The sequence below is a fragment of the Malania oleifera genome, chromosome 10 (assembly GCF_029873635.1).
Source record: "Malania oleifera isolate guangnan ecotype guangnan chromosome 10, ASM2987363v1, whole genome shotgun sequence".
NCBI classification, from domain to species: Eukaryota; Viridiplantae; Streptophyta; class Magnoliopsida; order Santalales; family Ximeniaceae; genus Malania; species Malania oleifera.
This window is the reverse complement of record NC_080426.1, coordinates 41,275,876-41,297,065: the sequence shown is the minus strand read 5'-3', so window position 1 is coordinate 41,297,065 and position 21,190 is coordinate 41,275,876. Positions and strand designations below refer to the sequence as shown.

The 21,190-nt window shown below is 37.2% G+C and overlaps 2 protein-coding genes across 4 annotated transcripts in view; one reads left to right on the top strand and one right to left on the bottom strand.

Moving 5' to 3' along the window:
• Window positions 1-16,173, top strand: part of LOC131166230 (digalactosyldiacylglycerol synthase 2, chloroplastic) — a 37,969-nt gene extending 21,796 nt beyond the window's left edge. The window contains exons 3-5 of the mRNA XM_058124578.1: window positions 2,724-2,990; window positions 14,110-14,459; window positions 15,241-16,173. Coding sequence (XP_057980561.1) covers window positions 2,724-2,990; window positions 14,110-14,459; window positions 15,241-15,751 — 1,128 coding nt within the window. The 3' untranslated portion in view covers window positions 15,752-16,173. The remainder of the gene's footprint in view (window positions 1-2,723; window positions 2,991-14,109; window positions 14,460-15,240) is intronic.
• A 933-nt stretch (window positions 16,174-17,106) lies between these two features.
• LOC131166886 (probable helicase CHR10) overlaps window positions 17,107-21,190 on the bottom strand; it is a 44,821-nt gene continuing 40,737 nt past the window's right edge. For 2 of the 3 annotated variants that reach the window (XM_058125504.1, XM_058125505.1), the window contains exons 12-16: window positions 20,496-21,154; window positions 19,963-20,108; window positions 18,906-19,070; window positions 17,725-17,839; window positions 17,353-17,609 (exon numbers count right to left, since the gene is read on the bottom strand). In XM_058125504.1, coding sequence (XP_057981487.1) covers window positions 17,585-17,609; window positions 17,725-17,839; window positions 18,906-19,070; window positions 19,963-20,108; window positions 20,496-21,154 — 1,110 coding nt within the window. In that variant the 3' untranslated portion in view covers window positions 17,353-17,584. The other variant, XR_009139895.1, reaches the window with a different exon arrangement.

Sequence of the window (21,190 nt, the reverse complement as noted above, 5' to 3'; positions counted from 1 at the left end):
GCTTTTATCAATAGTATAAATTAGAAATGTCCTCTCCATGGACTGTATAGGAGGTTAAAAATAAGCATGAAAGAAGATGCAACAAAATTGAAGGTATGCATCAACATTGCTGCTATGTTGGTAAATTTTGTGTCTTATACACTTATCAGCTAATATGGATATTTTCTCAGTTAATTGTAGGACTCAATCCCCTCTTAGATGCCAAAGGTAGAAAAGACTTGAGCACATAGGCTGGGGGCTTTACTGTATAGTGGTTAAGCCTAAAATGCTAAAATTAGTTTCACACACAAGTCATTAGTTTCGGCTATTTCCTTGATGCGTTATTCAAATATGGTCAAGAGTGTCCATTAGAGAATATCGTGATTATATTTAGGCTAACATAGTGCAACACAAATGGCCACTGGTATTTACTAGATTGTACTAGGTATAGAGGAACCAAATTTAGATGCCTAACAAGATCCGTCCATCAAAGAGCCTACTTCTCCCATAAACTCTATACAAGTTATGATTCATTGCTTCAGTAAATGATAGATGGTTGGGAATGTGATTGGACTTTTAAGCATTCAGACAAGTACTTTTTGGGGGCTCATTATTAATGGACCATGTTGCAGGAGTTCATTATGACAAACTCATTCTTCACATCCCTTTTTAATGACCTCCTTGACACTCTATTTGAAATCTAGGTGTTCAATGGGGCAGGAATGCCTTGAAACCATAGTCTTGGAAACATGGAATGGCAATGTTCAATTGAGGGGGTTTGGGAAAGGGAAGGAGAGAAAGCTTTGTGGTAGTGCTCGGTTATGGCTATCATATATTGTGGATTTGGATGAGAGAAACGCCAGATTTTTATGGGGATGGCCATTTCTCTTAACTTGCTTTGAGTAGAGTGATGCTTCTTGTCGTTCTGGTGTTAGGTGAATGGTTTCTTTAGGCATTATCCATGGAAGATTTGCAGTGGGATTGGACTGCTTTGCTCCATCAGAGGTGTCTTGTAATTATTATTATTACTGTTTTTTTTTTTTTTTTGTTCTTTATTTATCTTGCTGTTTTCCTTGTGTATTGGGAGGATATCTTATTCTCCCTGTTTTACTTTTTATCAATTTGTTGTATTCTTTCTTTCTTTCTCTAATACAACTCTTTGTTTATCCAAAAAAAAAGAAAAGGTCACTTGAAATCTTAGTTACTGTCCAATGGCAGGGAATTGTTAGCAATTTGCTTCTGATGTTAATTGCATTTGCATGTGGAGAAGAAGGATTGCATGAAAATTGAATGTTGTGAAGAATGAGGAATCAATGTTGGCTAAAAATTTGTCAGATGATATTATTGTGACTTTTATAGTGAACTTGTCTCAACAATAAAACCTGAAGGGGTTGGAGAAAGTAATCTTAATAATATTTTTAGCTTTTTATATGTGGTTCTCAAAAGCCTAGGTTTGCTCCTCCCAAATAGCAACACTTGTAACACTTGTGTGTGTGCATGCCTTGGAAATTTTTCAAAACACGAACAATTCATTTACTATGGGTTGGTGTGGTCTAGCTCATATGGTGAATAAATAAGGGAGATGGAAAGGTAAAGTGAAAGATGAATATGACTCTCAATGGGCTTAAAATTGAAGACTCTTGAGGGAATTAAACTGATGCAATGCGAAATAGCATCAAGAAAAATTCCTTTTGGATCCTTCACAGAAGGCAACAATGTTGATAATATTTTTAGGGCATCAATTATTTCTTGTAGTTAATCATTTGTTGTTGATGTTTGACAAATAATGCTGTGATTAAAATTATAATAAGGTTGCCAAAATATTATCCTACAAGTACATATTAGATACAAGGGTCTTAATTTTGATATGAGCTGAGTGGTCACCCTTTTTCTTGGAATATTTTGGAACATTAAAGAATTTTGTTTATCCTTCAGAAGGTACACTCAAGTCGTCCTATTGTAATGTTCTTACAACTTAAGAAGCCAACTATAATTTAATAATGTCACAATATGGGAGTCACCTGAATATCCTTTTTCTTCTCTTAATAAATTTTGTTGTTTATGCACCTGCCCACCAAGCCAGACACATTGAAAGGAGTCTCCCTCACCCTGATGAATTTTTTGACTGTCTGGACAGTTTTTACAAGATTTATACATGATCTTTTCTAGGGGGTGAGTGTCCTTTATACTTAAACACCATGTGAATGCGGCAAAGGAATTGCATGGTCAATTGGAGTTTTTTGATGTTCTATAGGGCTTGAGGTTTTACCAGATCTTGGGCAAACTAATTGAGGATATGCTTGGAAATTTGGCTTCTTGTTTTATAGTAGCCACAGAGGAGCTTGGGCCTGTTGGTTCTGAGATCAGAATATCTTTCACCCTTTTGTTTACCATCTTGGTATATGTGCTCAATTAGATTAATATTACTAGGCTGGAATTACTGAAGTAGATTCTCCCTCCTCCCTTTCTTGAAGGAGTTGGTGTTATCAAGAACAAATGAGTGTTTCCATCTCTTATTTTCTGGTACCAGTTTCTTCAATCTTAATGCAGACAATATAATAGTCCTGTTGAGCAGGCAAAATAAATAAATAAATAAATAACCAAAAAAATGCCGTCTGTGCAAACAAAATTAAAAGACCAGATGTGATGGTTATCTTGATCAGTACCATAATGAGAGACTTTTTAATTTTTTCTCTTTTTATTTGTTTGCATAACATTAATTCACTACTGCACTTGTAATGCAGTTTTCTACCGATAAAAGGAGCATTCTTGCTTCTGGGGATATTACAGAAGTCATCTCTGATAAAGAAGCAGATATTGCCATCCTTGAGGAACCTGAGCATCTTACATGGTATCATCATGGGAAGAGATGGAAAACAAAATTCCGCTTGGTTATAGGAGTTGTTCACACCAACTATTTAGAATATGTGAGAAGAGAAAAGAATGGAAAGATGCTGGCATTTTTTCTGAAATACATAAATAATTGGGTTGTTAGCATCTATTGTCACAAGGTATGTTTTCTGTTGTCTCTGTGGTTTTATTAACTAAACTGTTTCTAACTTTTTAAAGGGTTCAATTTGTATGATATCCTTTATTCACCTAAGTAATTTTAGCCTTTGCTCTATGGTCAATAGACTCTGGCAATTATTTTTTTGGTGTGTTAGGTTTTGACATATTCCAAAAATGGTAGGGTTTATGTTATTTTGTTAATAACAAATGTATATTAAAAATGCTTATTATATGTTGCTGAAAGATAAACTTATGAAAATCGTTTCTCTTCTGAACTGCCCTCTGGGGTATTCATTGAAGTGATGGTGGCTAGCCCTTAGTATTGATGATGATGAGCTGTTTGGTGGCTTTGATTAAATCAGCGCTCTGATGATCGGTCAGGCCTTTGCTTGTTATATATGCGTGCTACAGACCCCTTCATATGATGAATTTTTTTTTTTTTTTGGGTATTGTTTCATTTGAATTTTCAAATTACTTTCTTATACTTGGAAGCAAAGATCATTGATTTAACTTCTGGAGGGAACTTGATATAAACTTTTGAAAGCAAGTTCAGAAGAAAGTACTCGGTAGAGTCAAATCAAATGTTAGTATGATTTAGGAAAATGAGTCATTTAAAAATTTGTAATACTCACTGATGTTGCATATGCCACATAATTTATAATGCCCACAATTTTTAAATGAAACTTTCTGATTTCAGTGAATAAAACTGGTGATAGAATCCCACATCAGTAAGTCAAAAAATGTAAATGTGAGTAAAAATAGCAATACTTACTAGTGCTAGTATAACTAATTGTTCTATGTTATAAAGTCCCTGCTTGTCTTTGGAGTAGAATCAATAGGTATTATATATACGTCGGATTTATGATGATTGGTTTTTGTTGTCTCTGGAGTCTGGACCTTGGGCGACTTGCTTCTTTAAAGAGAAGGTTGGGGCTTGTTAAACTGGGTATCAACTTTCCCCTGCTTCAATGGGACCTGATGTGAGTTTGGCTTCTCTCATATGTATGAGGATGGTGGTTGAAGATGGCAAGCTGCTTCACCTGGGTGGAGTCATTTAGCTTGCATCTATCCCACCTAAGCTTGTTTTTTCTTAAACCAACCTGTATGGCAGTACTAATGAGGACTGCTTGAGTAATTGACTAAGTAATGCTTCAACACTTACGCGAGCACAAAAAAAATATGGAAAACTAAATACAGCGACAGAGTTTCTGTTTGCTGTTTTCTGAAGCAGCAGATTAAGGGGCAGAGTTTTTATAATGTTCGGGGGACAGAGTTGTAATTTTCTTTAGTCATTTTTGTGGGTTGTTTGTGGGGTAATTTTTTAGTATGTTTGGAAAGTTTGGTTGTTAAGTTATTTGCTTTTAAATGAAGAGCTGGTTCTAGAAGTTCCTTTCTTTCCAACTGGGTTATAGTAAGATTGGTTAATACAGAGTTTATAGATAGAATTGTAATTGTTTCATTTTAGAGTGAGGAATGTATAAGACTTCCTAGCATTCTTGCTTTTTATTGGTCTATGGATTTCATGGTTGCTGTGAGTGGAAATATCCCAAATACTTGGTGGATCTCCCACCTTCTTTCTTCTCTTCTATCCTTCTTCTCCTCTTTACTCTTTCTTTTACTTTCAAATTCAATTCATGCTAATTCCTCAATTCTACTATAGCCAAACTGTAGTTGAAGCACACAATATCGCAAACCCATATCCACAACCATAGAACGTGAAACCCTACAACTGAGGCCTAATTACTACCCTCAGTACTGTTCATAAAATTTCTGCTTCCCTTCAATTTCCTTATGCTCCAAGTTTCTACCTTAACTTTTGGTCATTGAAAGCCTAATCAAACCCCTAACTTTTTTGCGTCAACCAGCCTTTTTGGTGACATTCTTAAGTTTTCAGCCTTATAAAACCGTTGAGATACTTGTTTATTTGCACTCAATGGCCTCTGAATAGAGATTGGCTCTTAATTGGTTCAATACTAAGTGACGCTAACTTTTTTTGGTGAACTACCTTGATGCCTGTATAGTCTCTGACTGAATCAGTGTGGTCTCTCCCTTGTTCAGTCAGAGTGGGCTCTTTCTTTTCATTGTTTTTTCTTCACATTTGTCTGTCTGCTGTCTCATTGGTCTGTGCTGAGGGTAAGGGCAGCCATATCTCTGGCTTGTGAAGGTGCTGATGGTTTTGATCCACCATGGATGCAGAAATCATATGCACTATATCAATTGAAAAGAAAGTTTTAAAAAAATTGAAAACACCCTTCAGCCTGATCCAAAGCTTTAATTTATAGCTTCAAGGTCAATGCTGCTTGTTACAATCCTCTTTGCTCCCCATTGAACCATATCTTGGATCGGCTTCTCCAGGATTAAGATACGGCATTGTGATAAGATCAATTTGAGTCTGTTTCATTTGCTTGTACAAATCATTACATCAACACTGGTGGCATAAATAGCAAAGAAACATGATGAAGTTGAGGGCTGGTTCTCAATGAAGGCTTGTGTGCTTCACCAGAAAATATCTGCTGTTTTGGATAGATGAATGGCTTTTAGATGGAAATTTGAATTTTTTTCCCGTGATGATCTTGAACGGACATTTTTTTTTTCTGTAATTTTTTTTGCCCATGTTTTTTTTTTTTTTGAAAACTTCATGATTTGTGTTTTCCCCCTTGATGGCCTTTGCAAGCTTGAAAATTGGATTTTTTCAGTGATTTGGTGGTTGTGATGGGCTCTTTATTTCCTGATTTTTCTCCTGTCCATGGTTGGTGAGTTTAAAAGTCTGATTTTTTTATTATCATGGTTTGGGATATTGAACTAGAGTTCTTGAAAAAATGAGACCTTTTTTGAAGAATTTTTCATTAATGTAAATAGGTTTGAAGTTATTTACCATAATAGGGAAATTACATGTCAGAAATGCAAATGAAAAACTTGGACAACCAAAATCAATGTGAATTTTGTTAGGCCAGAGGAATCACAGGTTGAACCTGCGATTTGCCATGCTAGAAATAGAAATTGCAAGTTCAACCTGCAATTCCTCCTGGCTAAAAAAAAAAAAAAAATTCAAAAAAAAAAAAAATCAATACATCTCTCCTCTTCTCAGTGTCAAAACTGATGCATTCCCATGACTGGTGTCTTTGTCGGCATTATTAGCCTGGTTTCTCTAGTGGGCTTTTACTGAGAAATAGATATGATCAATTGGATTCACTTTTGTTTTTTTGTTCTGCCTGAACTGTAAAATCATAGCCTACTTAGTTACTGAGAAATCGCAGGTTTCTCTTGCTGGAGTAACTAGAGGTCCAATCTGTGATTTATCTTGTGCAACAGAATTCATAGGTTCAGTCTGCTATTTCAACTGCTGGCAACTTTAATTTTGCATGGTCATCATTTGATTTCCGCTACTTCGGTAAATAGTTTCAGAACCTGTCTATTTTATTTATTTATTTATTTTTGTTATTGAGCCAGGTGTTATGGTCGGTCGGGAAGAAATAAATTTTATGAACAGGGTTACACCAGGAAAACTGTGCCTATTCAAAAATTTGAAAAATATAATTGAAATTCAAAAAATTCGAAGCTTGAATTATTAATTCAAAGCTTGAATCTGATTTCTAGGACTTGTTCTTTCCAATTGGTTGTCCTGCATCAGAGAGTGGGGGCTGTTTGGTATTACAGTACAAAATATGAATTTTAACGAAAGTGAAACAAAAACTAAAAAGTGATGTTCTTTTGTTAACTACTCCCAGAATTGAAACAAATTAAAAACTGAACTGTACACATGTTCAATTTTTATCCAAAAAACAGCTAATTATATGATTAGAATTTTGATAACTCATCATTGATCGTGTGAGTTATAACAGAGTCAATTATTTTTTATGTTTTTTATTTTGGTTCGGAGAAATGGTCTCATTATTAATAAACCCTTTTGTTACTTAGGTTTGATACAATGCACGAGATGCTTGCTGGTTTTAGAATTTAGAGATGTTTTATATTAATTTTATTTTAAATTCACATGCCATTTTATTTTATTTTATTTTTATTTAAAGGATTGTGTGCATGATGATTTAATCCAAAAAAAGCGAAATCAAGGTATTAAGGTACTGCTGCCTCAACAAATGAAAAACATAAACTCTGGTTTGCAACTGATGCAGCATTAGCTGAAAAGAGATGAGAAAACTAGAGCAAAAAGAAACGAGAGGGAAATAAATAACAAAAGAGAGCAAAAAATGAATTTTTTATTGATATATTTTTACAAGCTCTATACAACCCCTATTTATACATGTAAATGGGGAACACAAATTGGATGTAATTAATCTGCACGCTCCTGTCCATATTTAGATGATTCGCTGACTTCTCTTAAATAAGAAGTTCACGTAATATTAGTCCCCAATTCGCTTGATATTAGTCCCCAATTCGCTTGATACTTGCCATGATGTTAGGCAAGATTGTTGCCTTGAAGTACAACCTTCCTCAACACTCCCCCTCAACAGCCTATCTCGATATGCTTGGTTCGTTCATGGAATGCTGGATTTGAGGCTATGTGTATAGCGGCCTTGTTATCACAGTATAGTATGACTGGTTGAGAATGCATTACTTCAAGATCAGTGAGTAAAGCTTTTAGCCAATTAACCTCGCAACGTGTAGAGGCCATGTACCTATATTATTCTTCGGCTGAGGAGTGTAAAACTATTGTTTGTTTCTTGGTCTTCTAGGAAATGAGTGATTTTACGAGTAGGATGCAATACCCAGTGACCAATCGTTTGGTGTCCCTGCAGCATGCCCAATCCGCATCATAGTATGCATGGAACTGGATTTCACTAGAAGAAAATAATAAAATCCCTTGTCCTGGAGATTTCTTAAGGTACCGTAGAACCGTGTGTGCTGCATCCAAGTGTGGTATTCGTGGCTTGTCCATAAATTGACTTAGTACATGCACTGAATAGGCTAAGTCTGGTCTTGTGATGGCCAGATAAATTAGTCTTCCAACAAGCCGCCTATATGATGACGGATCCGAGATGAGTATACCCTCACTCTCATTGAGTGCAAGATTTTGATCCATGGGAAAGTTTCCATGCTTAGCTCCAAGGAAGCATGTATCTTCTAATATCTCGAGTGCATATTTCCTTTCAAATAGAAATATTCGTTTGGCTGAATGAACCACTTCAATCCCTAGAAAGTATTTGAGGATTCCTAGATCTTTGAGTTTGAAATGATTGCCTAGGTATTTCTTGACCTCATTGACCTGTCCCAAACTGCTTCTTGCAACAATAATATCATCCACATAGACTAAAATGGCAGTGAAAATGCCCTCATGGGATTGGATGAAGAGTGAATATTGAATAATCTACCTTGGATTGTTTGTATCCTGCATGGCTGCATCAATGAGAGTGGATGAAAGTTTGGCATACCATTGCCTCGAAGTTTGTTTGAGACCATACAGAGACTTGAAGAGCTTGCAAATTCTAGTCTCCCCCTTTTGTCCAAACCCCGGAGGAAGCTGCATATAGACTTCTTCATCAAGATCGCCATAGAGAAAAACATTGTTGACATCGAGTTGATGGAGGTGCCAGTTGTGAGCAGAAGCAATAGCCAAAATGGTACGAATGGTAATCATTTTAGCAACTGGAGAAAATGTCTCGGTGTAGTCAATACCTTCTTGTTGGCTGTAGCCCTTGGCAACTAGGCGAGCCTTCTACCGTTCGATGGATCCATCAGGGTTGTATTTGATCTTGTAGACCCATTTGCAGCCAAGGGGTTTATTGCCAGGAGGGAGAGGAGTAAGGTGCTAGGTTTTGTTGAACTCAAGGGCATCAATTTCAGCACGCATGGTAGTATGCCAGTTGGGATTTGTCATGGCTTGAAAATATAGTTGGGGTTCTTTGGAAAGAGAGAGGGCTATGGTGAAAGCACGGTGAGAAGGAGATAAGCAAGAATAAGGCAGAAAATTAGTGAGAGAATAAGGAGTACTTGACGAACGGACCATTGCAAAGTCAGATGATTGAGTGGGCCGAGACGGCAGAGCTTGTTTCACATGAAAATCTTGCAAGTCTGTTAGTAACTGAGTAGGACGACTAGATCGTCGGGGTGGTGGAGGAGAGGGTAAAGGAGTGGATGGGGATGGAGGAGAGGTAGGCGGTGAGGAAAAATATGGTGACGAAGATGGAATTTTTGTGATGTGGTCAAGAGAGGGAATAGGACAAGGTAGGACGGGTTTCGTGGGCTCAGGAGTAGATGATGCAAAGGGGAAGAAATCTTCATGAAAGAGAATATCTCGAGACACAAATACTTTGTGTTGCAAGGTTATAAAGTCGGTATCCCTTTTGGCCATATGGATAATCAAGAAAAGCACATCGAGTTGCTCTTGGATCGAACTTGGATGGGTTTTGCGAGTGAGTGGAAGCAAAGCAAGAGCATCCAAAAACTCGCAGGTGACTGTATGTAGGTTTGACATTATGCAATCTCTCATAAGGAGACAAACCACCTAAAACAAGAGAAGTAGTTTGATTAATGGGATAAGTTGCAGTAATAATGGCATCCCCTCAAAAGTGTTTAGGCATATGGGCTCGAAAAATTAATGCACGGGCAACATTAAGAAGGTGATGGTGTTTGCATTCAACTACTTCATTTTTTTGGGGAGTGTTGAAGCAATTAGTTTGATGTACGATGCCTTTGGGGGCATAGAATGAGGGAATGTCAAACTTAGACCCATTATCACTTTGGATGATTTTTATGGTGGTGGAGAATTGGTTTTCAACAAGGCGAATGAAGGATTGCAAGAGAGGGCGGGTGTTAGATTTTTGGCGCATTAAGTAAACTTATGTACAATGGGTATAATCATCAACAATGGTGTGAAAATAGTGTGCACCAATAGTAGAAGGGACATGATGGCTCCCTCAAATATCAACATGCAATAGGTCAAAAGGTTTAAGAGAATAAATGGAACTAGATGGAAAAGGTGCATGAGTTTGTTTAGCCAATGGAAAAATTAAACATGATTTTGAATTGGAACTACAAATTTTTGGGAATTTATTGGAAAAAGAAGACAGATTTTTATTTGATAGATGACCCAAACGACGGTGCCAAAGTTGGGAAGCGGATGTGGATGTAGCCACTGACAACAAGCATTCCTGGTGTTGGTGAAGTGGTATAAGCCGTCCCGCTCAGTTCCCATCCCAATCATCTTCATCAAGCGTAGGTCCTGCATGAGACAAAAATCAGAAGAAAAAATAATGTGACAATGGAGGGTTTTACACAATTTAGGGACAAAAATTAAGTTGAAATGAAAAGTCGGGACGCAAAGGACATTGTCTAAAATAGGATTGGAAGAAAAGTGAATTGATCCAATATGAGTAATGGTGGCATGAGAGCCATCTCGTAATTGAACCAGTACGACCATGTACTGGGAAAGATTGGGTTAAAGTAGTGGGTGAGCAAACCATATGATCGGTTGCGCCACTATTAAGAATCCATAAAAGATCATTATTGGACTTACTTGACAATGAAGATTCGACACTACCTACTTGGTGTGCCATGGATTGAGGGGGGATGGAGTTGTAGAGAATGGCCAGAAGCTGCTGGAACTATTCAAGGGTGAAAGGAAGGCTGCTGGTAGATGGATTGGAAGAAGCTTGATGAGCGCAATGCTTCGGACCCTGATTGGGCTTAGAGTTACGAGGTCCTAGAGGGAAGCCATGGATGCGGCAGCATCGATCCACAATGTGACCCTCTTTGCCATAGTGGTACATTTGAGAGATTTCTTAGGTGGACCAGGGCGCCCTTCCTTTCGTGACCGATAATTGGTGGCGGCCAGAGCAGTACCTTCAACAGATGGTGGAGATAGAATGTTGTGATGGTGTTTTTCTTGAAGCACAAGAGCGTAGGTGTGATTTAGAGTGGGAAGTGGATCAATAAGAAGTATCTACCCACAGATCGCAGTGTAGGAATCGTTGAGCCCCATAAAAAACTTCAAGACATGATATAGTTCTTATTGTGTGTGAGTCTCCTCGCGTGCGCTGTAGGTGCAGGTAGACATCCCTTGAACTGCACGTAACTTGTCCCACGAACTCTTTAATTTGGCAAAGTATGCACTAATTGATAAAGATCCTTGAATAAGATTATTAATATCTTGTTAAAGCTTGTATAAGCGGGTGCCATTGACTTGGGAGTGTTGTTCTTTCAAATCGTCCTATATGACGTGGGCAGTTAGATCACACTATTGGAAATCTCTTTCGAAATTTAATTGAGAAGCTAAGAAATTACAATAATGTTGCATCGTCTCCATTGCGAATGTTCCAAGGATTCGGAAGATGGTGAAGGTAGTGTGCCATCAATGAAGCATATTTTGTTCTTCCCTTGGAGTGCGAGAATCATCGCACGACTCCATGTGGAATAATTGTCTTCCATGAGTAGTGGAGAAACCAAAATCAATCCACGACGATTTGATTGTTGGAGGCATAAGTGATGATTAGGATCATCATAATTTTCCACCTTGGTTACCTTTTCAGCCATGAGAAGTGAATCTATCTTCTTTTTATTTTTTATTTTTTATATAGATCGGATCTGTGTGCGATTTGAACTGGGGCGCGATTTGGACCTGTGCACGGGTTGGGCTCAAATTAGAGTTTGTTGGCCAAAATAAAATGTGCGGCCCAAAGAGAAATGGAATGGAGTGATTGTGTGCGTGGACTAGGCTTTAGCTTAGGAAAAACAGCCCAAAACCCACCTTCTTCAACCTTGAACAAAAGGCAATATGCAGGTTGTGCGCCCCAACTATTTGACAAGATGCTCAATGAAAACAGAAGTCAAATTGAACTGATTGGTCGAACCAAGTGAAAAATAAAAAGCATCAGAATAATCCCACAATAAAGAGTAGTGGAATTTTGAAAATTAAAACCCACACTGAACGTTTGACAGTAACGTTGATGTGAGAAGATTTGAGAAATACAACCTCTATTTTGTGGTATCAGGAAACTGAGGAATGGAACTGAGGAGAATTATCCTCAAACAAAAGTTTTATCTCTCAAGGATCGATTTGCTCTGATACCATGATAAAACTAGAGCAAAAAGAAATGAGAGGGAAATAAAGAACAAAGGAGAGCAAAGAATAAATTTCTATTGATATATTTTTACAAACTCTATACAACCCCTATTTATATATGTAAATGGGGAACATAAAATTGAATGTAATTAATCTACATGCTCCTGTCCATATTTAGATGATTCGCTGACGTCTCTTAAATAGGAAGCTCACGTAATATCAGTCCCCAATTTTCTTGATACTTGTTGTGATGTTAGGCAAGATTGTTGTCATGAAGTACGGCTTTCCTCAACAAGAGAAATTGAAACTAGTAATGCAGACGAACACATTGCCACTTGTTTCTTCATTGTGCTGCTTTACCAAATAGCTCCTAAAGTATAAACTAAAGTGGCTTTTTTCACATCGGAGGCAACTTGGGAAAGAAGACTCACTCTGGACAATATGATGAAGATGGTCCTCTGTTGGAACACTTGATGTTTTTGTGCAAGGATACAGTAAAACACCTTCTTTTACACTGCAGATGGGTGTGGGGGCTGCAGGGTTTTGTTTTCCCTTTTCTGGGTATAAATTTGGTGGTAGCACACTAATTGGAGAAAAAAATTGCACACATTGAAGGGTTCCATTTGCAGAAGAGAAAATAAATATTAGTGGGATACAATTTCTAATCTGTGTTTTGGCTGGGCGAGAGGGAGAGAGGCTAGAGCCTTTGAAGGTGTTGAAACCTTGTTAGAAAAATTCAAGGTGAAGTTGATTTTTGTCTTGCATTTTTGGTTGAATGGTTCTTTTTCAACTTCTTCAATTCCTATCTTGATGTTACTGAGTTCTTTTTCATGGGATTTGATAGTTTGTCAACCTTTCTTTTTTGTACATGCTTTGCTCCCCTGTGGAGTTCTTACAGTAATTTACCTTGTTTAATAAGGGGCATTTTCATTACTACAGTCTACTTTTGTGGCAACACAAAAACTAAATGCCTTACCCAGTGTTGGTCCTATCAAGTTGGGTCCTGGGAGGGGTGATGGGGATATAGTCCATTGGTCCTAAACTTCTGCATTTTTGCATAATGTTGCCAGTCTGAAGATTGCACTTGCACTACTGAGTCCAAGAATTTCACCATTGTCCCGAATAGGGAGCCAAAATTAGAAACACAGGAAACTAGTAGAAAAAAAGTGTTGCACCTGATGAATTGATGGAATGATGTATAAGTTGTGGTTCTTTGTTATATTTATATATATATTTTTTGCTGCAAAGCACAAATATGAAATGAATTATGTATATTGAGTCTGTCACCAATATGTTCACTATTGGGAATTCATTTATCCATTACTATCTGACAGCGAAAGAAATGGAGCCAACGTAAAATAGTGAAAAGTTCAGTTTACATTTTAGTTAAGAGAACTGCTAGCGAGGAAGGATGGAACATGGATTAGAAAGGCTTATGGTGGGACTTATATTTTAGATTTTTAAACAAAAGCATGTTGATCAGGTTTGAAAATAGATGCTAGGTTTGACAAAATTGACCGTTGAAGGAAGTGACAGGCAGAGAAGGACCGTGAGGTATATTGGAAACTGGAAATACTGAAGACCTTTTTGAGTTGGTGGTGTTGCTTATTTCTGTCCCAAATAATTTGCCTTTGATAGTGTTTCTCTTCAGAATTGCAGGAATCAACAAAGGCTGCCTGATTGTCATCATGAAACCAGTAAGAAACATAGTTAGCTGGCAGTTTAGATTGCACTGGGTATGCTTATATTAGAGGTATAGGCTATAGTGGGAGAGAATGCATTGCCTGGAAACAGAAAATGCTGATGGCTCATTGCAGAGTATTGTTACATTTGTTATTTTTATATGATTTATATGATTTATATGATTTATGGTGAAGTGTAAGTACCGATTCTTGATTTTATTTTTATTGATTTTAAGAATTTGAGAATTCAGATAATGTGATTTGGCTGGGTCCCCCTTCCTTTGCCCCACTGGAGTGCTGCCCTTGGATGATGAAAATTGAAGTCAAAAATTTTGAAGAGAATTGCATTTCTCATTTCTTCTCCCTCCACATTTGCTTATAATTGCCTTCTCACCTAATTTTACTTGTCATTTATTGCAGGTGATAAGATTATCTGCTGCCACCCAGGATCTTCCAAGATCTGCGATTTGCAATGTTCATGGAGTTAATCCAAAGTTCCTTGAGATTGGGAAGAGAAGAAAAGAAGAGCAGCCAGACAAAAGCCAGACCTTCACCAAAGGTGCATATTACATTGGGAAGATGGTGTGGAGCAAGGGGTACAAGGAGCTCTTGCAACTTCTCTCTAAGCATCAAAAAGAACTAACCGGACTTGAGGTTGATCTTTATGGTAATGGCGAGGACTCTGATCAAGTAAAAGAAGCTGCCTCAAAATTGGAACTAGCTGTTTCTGTTTACCCAGGGCGGGATCATGCTGATCCTTTGTTTCATGAGTAAGCTTTCTATGATGTGTTGGGTTCTTTTTGATATTGATTTTATCAGAAGATCCTTATTATATTAAATTTATTTTTGGTCTATTTAAGCATAGAATGTTTTGGCTGCCTTCCCTGTTTTTACAATTTCATGCACCATAATGTGCTTGGAGATGCTGGCCCCGGTAGTTGTGCTATATTGGGTGCTTTAGGCATGCTTAATCCGTTTTGGATTGGAGGGCATTGGCCTACTGGGTAATTCTAGTTGGTTTATTTGCACCTCCATATTTATTATTTATGCACAAAAAAGTCACATCATATTGTCCAATTGATTCTTGATCTTCTAACATGTTGGAGATGTTGTGCTTGTTAGTCCTACATTTGATTTTACTTTGTTAAATTAGGAAATTATCGGTGGCTGGTATTGAGTGCAAATTCAATCATAATGATGATGTCAAATGCATGATTTTTAATTTCTACATGATTTTTCATGACCATTTTGGGAATTGCAACATTTAGAAGCCTCTTCTATGTTTGATGCTTAAAATTCAAAAAATATATTTTTGGCCTCAGAGATGAACCCTCTAGATTCTGCTTTTATGAAAAAACAATTGACAGTAATGACTAAAGCCAATTGTATGTTAACATGCATCTTGAAGCATTTGCAAGCTGAAGTATTTTGACCCTTGTAGGCGACTATTCATTTAAATTTATGCTTCAGATTTGCATGATTTTCTTCTTGCTTAAAGATGGTTTCATGGGTATTAATATTTCTCTACTTTTTTTTCTTGTTACTTTCCAGCTATAAAGTGTTTTTGAATCCAAGCACCTCAGATGTGGTCTGCACAACTACTGCAGAAGCATTGGCTATGGGCAAAATTGTAATATGTGCCGATCATCCCTCAAATGACTTCTTCAAGCAGTTTTCAAATTGTCGAACATACAAGGACAGTGATGAGTTTGTCGAAACAACATGCAAGGCACTGACCGAAGAGCCTGCCTTGCTGAGTGATGCAGAAATATATCAGTTGTCATGGGAAGCTGCCACAGAACGGTTTTTGAAGGCTGCTGACCTGGAGCAGGCCCCAGCAAAGGAACTAAAGAAAACTCCTTCAAAGAATCTCATGTCTCTTTCTTTCAACATGGGGAGGACAGTGGAGGATGCTTCAGCGCACTTGCATTTCATGGCTTCTGGGCTTGAAGCATCCCGGAGGGCATTTGGTGCCATTCCAGGAAGCTTGCAGCCAGATGAACAGCAATGCAAGGAGCTTGGGTTGGCCTCTCCTGCAGGGAAACGGAGCTCAAGGAAATGATTAGAAAGATGCATTATTTTTTGGGTGCAAATTAGTATGATCAATCAGATAACACATTAATTCTGAGGAGACCAAACCAAAGATCAATCACCCCTTCTGAAATTTCTCTTCGGTGCTACATTAGGAATTGTATATGAAAATGAAGATGTCCGTAGCTGTCGCTGGTCATTTGAATCTTTTTCCACTTTTGGGCTCTCTGCCACCGTGTGGAGGAAGGGGGTTGTCATATACCTTGCTTTTTTTCTTTATATCTTTTTTTTTTCTCTTTCTTTTTTTGGGAGAAATATTGATAGTTGCTTGTGGTCATTAAAATGAACTTGAACTCACCATGTACAGAAAATTCTGTTTGCTTATTGCAGCTTTTTGAATTTGTGAATCCCACTATAGGAGCAAATAATATTTGGGAAGATTCATTTGTATCCTGAGCTATTTTTCAATGGATTTGGCTCCTCTCAACCCTTCCCGTGACACCGTTATGCAAAATCCCATGATTACTGCTTAAGCATTGCACAACTAGATTCAATTAATGCTCTTTGCTTAAAATATGAAACATCATTCCAAAATTCATCCGTAGTTCATGTTGGAGCATAAAAGAGGATGTCCTGATTTAATCATCTGACGTAGCAATTTTGTTAGGAAATATTCACATTGGGTCCAACATGCCTTTGCAGAGACCGACTATTTACGTCATATGGGAGCTGTTCATCATCACGTCAATCATCCTAATCACAACTTGCAAATGCAAGCAGCAGAATCTGCAAATCAAATTGGTCGACGAAATCAAATTTATTTATTTTCCTTGGTAAAATCAGTGTCGCAAAATCCTTTCATTTTGAGATTGGTCCGCATGCAAGGGGTTGGGGGAGAATCAAATAAATGGCATTGTGTGAACCAATCCATGCAAAAGGATATGCTAGAATAACCCAAGTTTGGAGAGTTGCATCCATGCCTTTAGCCCTCCAATGTCTTAAAAAATAAACATTTATTATAAAAAGTACTTGAAGTACTTATTTCAATAAATAGTGTTTTATTTAATTTTTTTTCCCGAAAGAAGTACGCATTATTTTATTTTAAAGAGGCAAAACCTAAGATAATACAACAATTGAAACAAACTGGGTACGGTACAATATTGGTGTTTGAGCTCAAGGCTCAAGCAAGAAATCAAATAATTAAATTACTTATTTCAAAAAAAATAATATTTCTCTATTATTTTTTAGAAAAATAATCATTTACATAAACATTTTTTTAAAAAAATATCTAAAATTTCATTTAGATGTGAAGAGGAGTGAATTAATTATTACTTCTAACATTGAAAAAGGATAGGGATAAACCTAAAATAACTTGCAATGAAATACTGAGAAAAAATTTAATAGCCTTTAATCTAACAAGGTAAATTGATAAAAAATGATTCATATAACCAACCCCACCTATGAAAAGACTTCTTGTTATTTTTGTTATTGTTATTGTATATTACTTTTAAATAAGTACTTGGTTCCAAATAATCCTAATATTTTTAAATCCACAATTGCAAAGACTCGAGGCACATTGATGTCTATGTTCCCAACCTCTGCGCTAAAACCATCCGACATAATGGAGAAAACTGCAAGAAATAAAAGTTACTCATGAACATGGTGCTTGTGACCCTAGTAATCACAGATGAATACATTCTTAAAATCACATGAAGTAAGGAAGCATTGAAATACTTTAGTTGCATGAAAAAGTAAAGCAAAAGTTGAATTACTCCAATTTCATTGCCCCATGGAAGGCAGAGATACATCAGCCAAAACTACAAATAACACGGATCCTGTAGAACAATCTTTACACCACGAACCCTCAAGATGAACGTCGGAAATAATAGCTGGAAAAGTAAAGGAATTAGTGAATCAATTAATCATTTTTTACTAATATATATATTATATATATATATATATATATATATATATATGCATAGAGAGAGAGAGAGAGAGACATACACGAAAATCTTTATTCCGTACAAAGAGGCATATTTACGCAGAAGCCGTTCAATGGTGTACCATTCTGAGCGATCAGATCCCTCTTGATATCCGATACGAGGCATATGGATTGAAGCTTTTGAGAAAATTCAGAGCGATATAACATTAGCAAACGTTTACCCAATAAAAGGGGAGAAGATTCAAGATTGCAAATTTATGTGGAAAATTTGCATGCACAAGATACAACTCATACAAGAGAAAATACCTCAAACAACAGCCACAACCTTTATGCCAATAACATGAAACAATCATGCTTTTACCTAATGCAATAGGATTCAACATGAAGCCTTGCATGCATCTGATGAAAATTTAACGAGTTGATGAAACGAAATTGATTCTGGTTGCTATAGAATTTGTGTGATGCCCTTATTAAAAAGGAGCCATTGACAATAAAAATTGATCTTGATCTCAAGCATTAGGCAAATAATTGCAAATATGAGTAATTTTGTAATATTTCAGGAAAAAAAAATCAGGAACGCCCATGTATATCAAGCTTTAATACTCCCTCGTATGCGCAGCCTGACAGCACATGGAGAGATAAAGCCCAGGATAAATAAAACCGAATACAGGGAATACAATAATTTTCTAAACTCCACAAAATAAACATAGGCAAGAAGACTAGAACCCAAGACCTTTTAGTAACTAGCTCTAAAAGTTTAAGCTATTAGGTTGTGGGCCAATAATGTCATCAAGCATTAACAGCAGTAAACTGCAGCTCTAGGTTCTAATTGGCCTCCATGTGTGTTCATTCTATGGTGAGTGAGATTGCATGTGCTAATGAGTTTGGTGGGGATATGAGAGAAGTGACGAGTAATTGAACCCTTTTCTCCATTATAATGGATTGATATTGGGGAACTGTTGACACAGGCTAAGTGAAAAACCAAAACCAAATTAAAATCTTGTTCTCATGTGCATGCTTGATTCTATGCATACCCATGTATGTTCTCTATGCACAACAGCTAATTACTGGTTGATGGATTATTTTGAAAATGAGTCGCATAATCAAGTTGGAATTTCAAATGTATCAACAAAATGTAACAAATTTGTTTGGGGGGGGGGGGGGGTGAGGGGTAGTGTTGGGCAGAATATTCTCTAGTAGAAATTTGAAGGCGAAATACAAACATATTCAACAGAACCAATACCATAATTTTGAGCAGCCGAGAAGGATGCCTTTGATAAGCAGCATTCTAAGTTGATAAGAGAAATATTACTGCGGGGTACTTTGCGTCTGGGATTATATGATTGTACAACAGCCAAGGCCACCCATTGAGGACCATTACCATCCATATTCTGTTCCTTGCAATCTTCTGCAAAGTAACAAATGAATTTGAAAGGAGATATTTTTCAAAGGGAAAAAATGGCATGAAATGAAATCTAAAAATAGACCTTAAATGGCAGCTTTGCTCCAATTCAAGTATCTTTATTTTTTAATTAGTGATTCAAGTTTGCATTTTTCCACCTCTTTAATATGTGTGTGCGTTTGTGTAATCTTTAAGCTATAGGAGTAGAGGATCCACAAGGACCTGGATGTCCCTCCTCTTTTATCCAGGACTCAGACCAGCTATGTAAGAAAAGAGTTCATATAACCTCACATAGCAAGGTTGCTGTTGTTTGATGCAAAAGGAAATTTTAGAGTACATTTCGAAGCTCACCAGTCTGGAGTATGGAACTACATCCTTTCATCCCCACGGTATTGACTCATGCATAGTGGATTAGGTGAAATGTGCATGCAAAAGACAGAATATGCACATGTTGAAGATTATTAAAATATGGATTCCATTCATTAAGTGGACTAAACCAGGGTGTGTATTGCTTCCAAGGACCTATACAACTCATGATGTGCCTAAATGGCAAAAAGGGAATTGCACTATTCACATGAACCCTAGATATCCATTCCAAGAATGAGATGCTAATTCTATATGCAGAATGCAGCCTTGGCCTTTATTATCCAGCCTTGGCCCTTATTATCCAAGATCTAAAGTACACTAGGGAACAGACATGAGAGCATATATGAGTTTGCATGTAACTTTAACAAAATTTACCATGAACAGAGTCATGTATACTGAGAGCATATGTGTGTTTTTTCTTTTCATATTTTTGAAAAAGGGGGGGGGGGGGGGGGGTGGTTGAGGTTGGGTGTTGGGGGTGGAAGCCGATATACAGCTTTGGATATACAATATACAATATGAAACAACTGACCGCTGATCTTTATAAAATGCAGATCTCCAAGATGAAGATCCCCAAATTCAGAAGCTTGTTCATAAGCACTGGGGATACTTGTGCAAAGCTTGGCCAGTGCATCAAACATTCCTCCATGGCCCCAGTTTCCGGAATCATCTACACAACTGCCAAAGGAACATGTGAGTCAAGGCCAAGAATAACAACTATGTTTATTTGTGGACTTAAAATTTCTAGTCTGCAACTGATTATAGCTTATGCTGTGGTTTTAAAGCCCAAATGTGGACGACTCAGAGCACAAAATCAGTAAAAGCGAATAAGAAATACAGCTGAGTTTCCAACTTTATTTGTTTGAATGCCTATATCTTGAAAAGGATAAGTGAAACAAGCACAAAGACAAAACAATATAGGAGGCACATAGAGATTAGGCAGATCAGAAAACTAGAAATAGCAATCTGAGACAAACGACTGATCTTAAGCAATCATCTCATGAAAATAAGCACAAGCAATGAGGGGCAGCCAATGAGGAGACTATCCAAAGACAAAAATCTCACCTAAATATGATTGTGGGCTCAGATGGACAAATTTTTGATGGATGTGTACAATCGCCATAAACAAAGTGAACTGAACCTGAATCTGACATGATATCACGATCCACATTGCAGGTAGGATCTTTCACAGATAAGGAGTGGTATCCAAGAGCTTCCCACTTAGACAACTTCTTCTCCTCTGCTTTCTTCCTCGTAGCCTCAAGTTTAAGGTGCTTTTCCCGAGGTTGAGTTCTCCTAGTTTCCAATCCAAGACCTGAATCGTCACTTATTTTTGATGCCACAAACTTTTGAACCCATAAGCTATATGAAGCTTCATCAAGACCAGGTTCAAAATTGATAGATGCAGTACTCTTTCTCATAAGATCACTTGCACTTAATAAATCCGTTGGATTAATCTCAAATTTCCTAACCTCCTTGTCTGACAGTTGCTTATGACGCATTGCAATTACCTTTTCAGCCATAGCATTCAATTCTGAAAAATTCAATTCACTGGGATTTTCATTATTGATCTCTGCAGGATTGAATATGTGTAACCCAAATATGATGGATCGCAAATCACCACCTTCAGCTCCTGCCATTTCTTTCAAATTCTGGTCCGTACCATATCCCCCAACAACATTATGGCTAAGCTGCAACTTTTTCTCTGCTCTCCTCATGATCACCTAAATAGAAACCTTCAGATTTTGGAATCAAACATG